General features: G+C 67.2%; 1 protein-coding gene across 1 annotated transcript; it reads right to left on the bottom strand.

The window, feature by feature from the left end:
- Positions 1 to 429: 429 nt before the first annotated feature.
- Positions 430 to 1542, bottom strand: FOXE1 (forkhead box E1). The gene has a single exon (XM_026505977.1). The coding sequence runs from the start codon at positions 1540 to 1542 to the stop codon at positions 430 to 432; it is 1113 nt and encodes a 370-aa protein (XP_026361762.1).
- Between the last annotated feature and the right edge of the window lie 229 nt (positions 1543 to 1771).

Raw genomic sequence — 1771 nt, 5'->3', positions numbered from 1 at the left:
AGGTGCTATTGGAGCCTTTTGTTGTAGTAACCTAATCAAAGGCACAAGAGGCAGAACCGTGTAAAAAGGCCCGAGTTTCTTGCAATACAGGGAATAGTGAAGACGTGATTCCCCACAATCTGGATCCTAGACTCTGGTGTAGGCACTACGCTGCGCGCCCATTATTGCCAAGGATACTCCCCAGTAGAATGTCAGAAAGGCACGTCCTTTGGAGCTTAGCCTTATTGAGGGTCCTTTGTCCCAGTCCGTGGGCCACCGCAACACCTCCCCATCTCCTCCCATTTCCAAAGCGAACCGGGTGTGTATGTGGTGCACCGGACCCTTCCACGTGGCTCTCAATCCTCTCTCCAGTTCTGTTCTCTGGTCTCGGGGATACTTAGTTCATGTAGACAGCCGAGGTGTCCGGGAATTTTCGACTGTATGCTCGGCTCACATGGCGGACACATATCGATCCACGCCGCCAGGATAGGCAGTCGCATGGCGAGCATGGTAGGCTCCTCCACTGCCCCCTCCGAGCTGCCCACCAGGATTATAGCAGGGCCCCAGCGCTCCGAACTGGCCGGGCGATGTGCGCCCGTAGAAGTCCACTGCGGTTTCGACGCCACCACTGCCGCCACCCGCAGAAGGCGAGGCGGGCCCCGCTAGCCGGCCAGCCGCTGCGAAGAGGGCACTGCCTGCCCCTTGAGGGTACGCGCCATCCGGGCCCGCGTAGGCGGCCGCATAGGCAGAGTGGTTGGCAGGTCGGGCCCCAGCGCAGCCGGCAGGCTGGTAGCCGGTGGAGGCGGCGGAAGCGCCGGCGGAGGCAAAGGCGCAGGAACCCGCGGGCCCCGACGGCGCGGGACCCAGTTCAGGACTGAGCGGCCGCTCAGGCACCAGACCGAAGACGCGGCACGGTCCTGGCGAGGCAGCGGGGTAGTAGACTGGAGGCGGCGCGGCGAGCGACGGCGGGGCATAGCCTGCGTAGACGGCGCCCGGGTAAGGCGGGCGGGCAGCGGGCACCGCGCCCGGGAAGATGGCGGCGGCAGCGGCGGCGGCGGCGGCGGCGGCGGCGGCGGCGGCGTCGTGCATGTAGGCTGGGTAAGTGGAGAGGTCCGAGCGCTTGAAGCGCTTGCGGCGACGCAGGAAGCTGCCGCTCTCGAACATGTCCTCGGCGTTGGGGTCCAGCGCCCAGTAGTTGCCCTTGCCTGGGCGGCCCGCCTCGCGCGGGATTTTGAGGAAGCAGTCGTTGAGCGTCAGGTTGTGGCGGATGCTGTTCTGCCACTTTTTGGGGTTGTCGCGGTAGAAGGGGAAACGCTCGGTAATGAACTTGTAGATGCCTCCCAGCGTGAGGCGGCGCTCCGGCGCGTGCGCGATGGCCATGGCAATGAGCGCAATGTAGCTGTAGGGTGGCTTTCCGCGCTGCAGGGGGCGCTTCCGCCGACGCCCGCCCGCGCCGCGACCCGCCGCCTCCGCTGGGACCCCGGACCCAGCCTCACCGCGCTCCTCCTTCACGGCCGCCAGCGCCTCCGTCTGCGGCGGCGGCGGCCGGCTCTCAGCCGTCATGGCGCAGCCGTCCCGCGTCCCGGGGTGTCCCCGCCGCCCGCTGCTGTCGAGGGGCGGGGGCGAGACTGCGAGGCTGTGGGGCTGGGCTGCAGGGCCAAGGGAGCGGGCGCTGGGCCCCTCTGCGGAGAGCTCTGGGAGTCCTCGTGGGCTGGCACTCGGAGCACAGCTTCCCCAGCAGGGGTGCTCTGGAGGCTTGGTGCCCTCGGTTTCCGGGCTGGCTCAGTGCAGA

The sequence above is a fragment of the Ursus arctos genome, unplaced genomic scaffold (assembly GCF_023065955.2).
Source record: "Ursus arctos isolate Adak ecotype North America unplaced genomic scaffold, UrsArc2.0 scaffold_18, whole genome shotgun sequence".
Taxonomy (NCBI): Eukaryota; Metazoa; Chordata; class Mammalia; order Carnivora; family Ursidae; genus Ursus; species Ursus arctos.
This window is presented reverse-complemented; position numbering and strand designations above follow the sequence as displayed.

What these genes read in the sequence shown, in the direction of transcription:
- FOXE1 (XM_026505977.1), bottom strand. Translation starts at nt 1,542, where the DNA reads ATGACGGCTGAGAGCCGGCCGCCGCCGCCGCAGACGGAGGCGCTGGCG.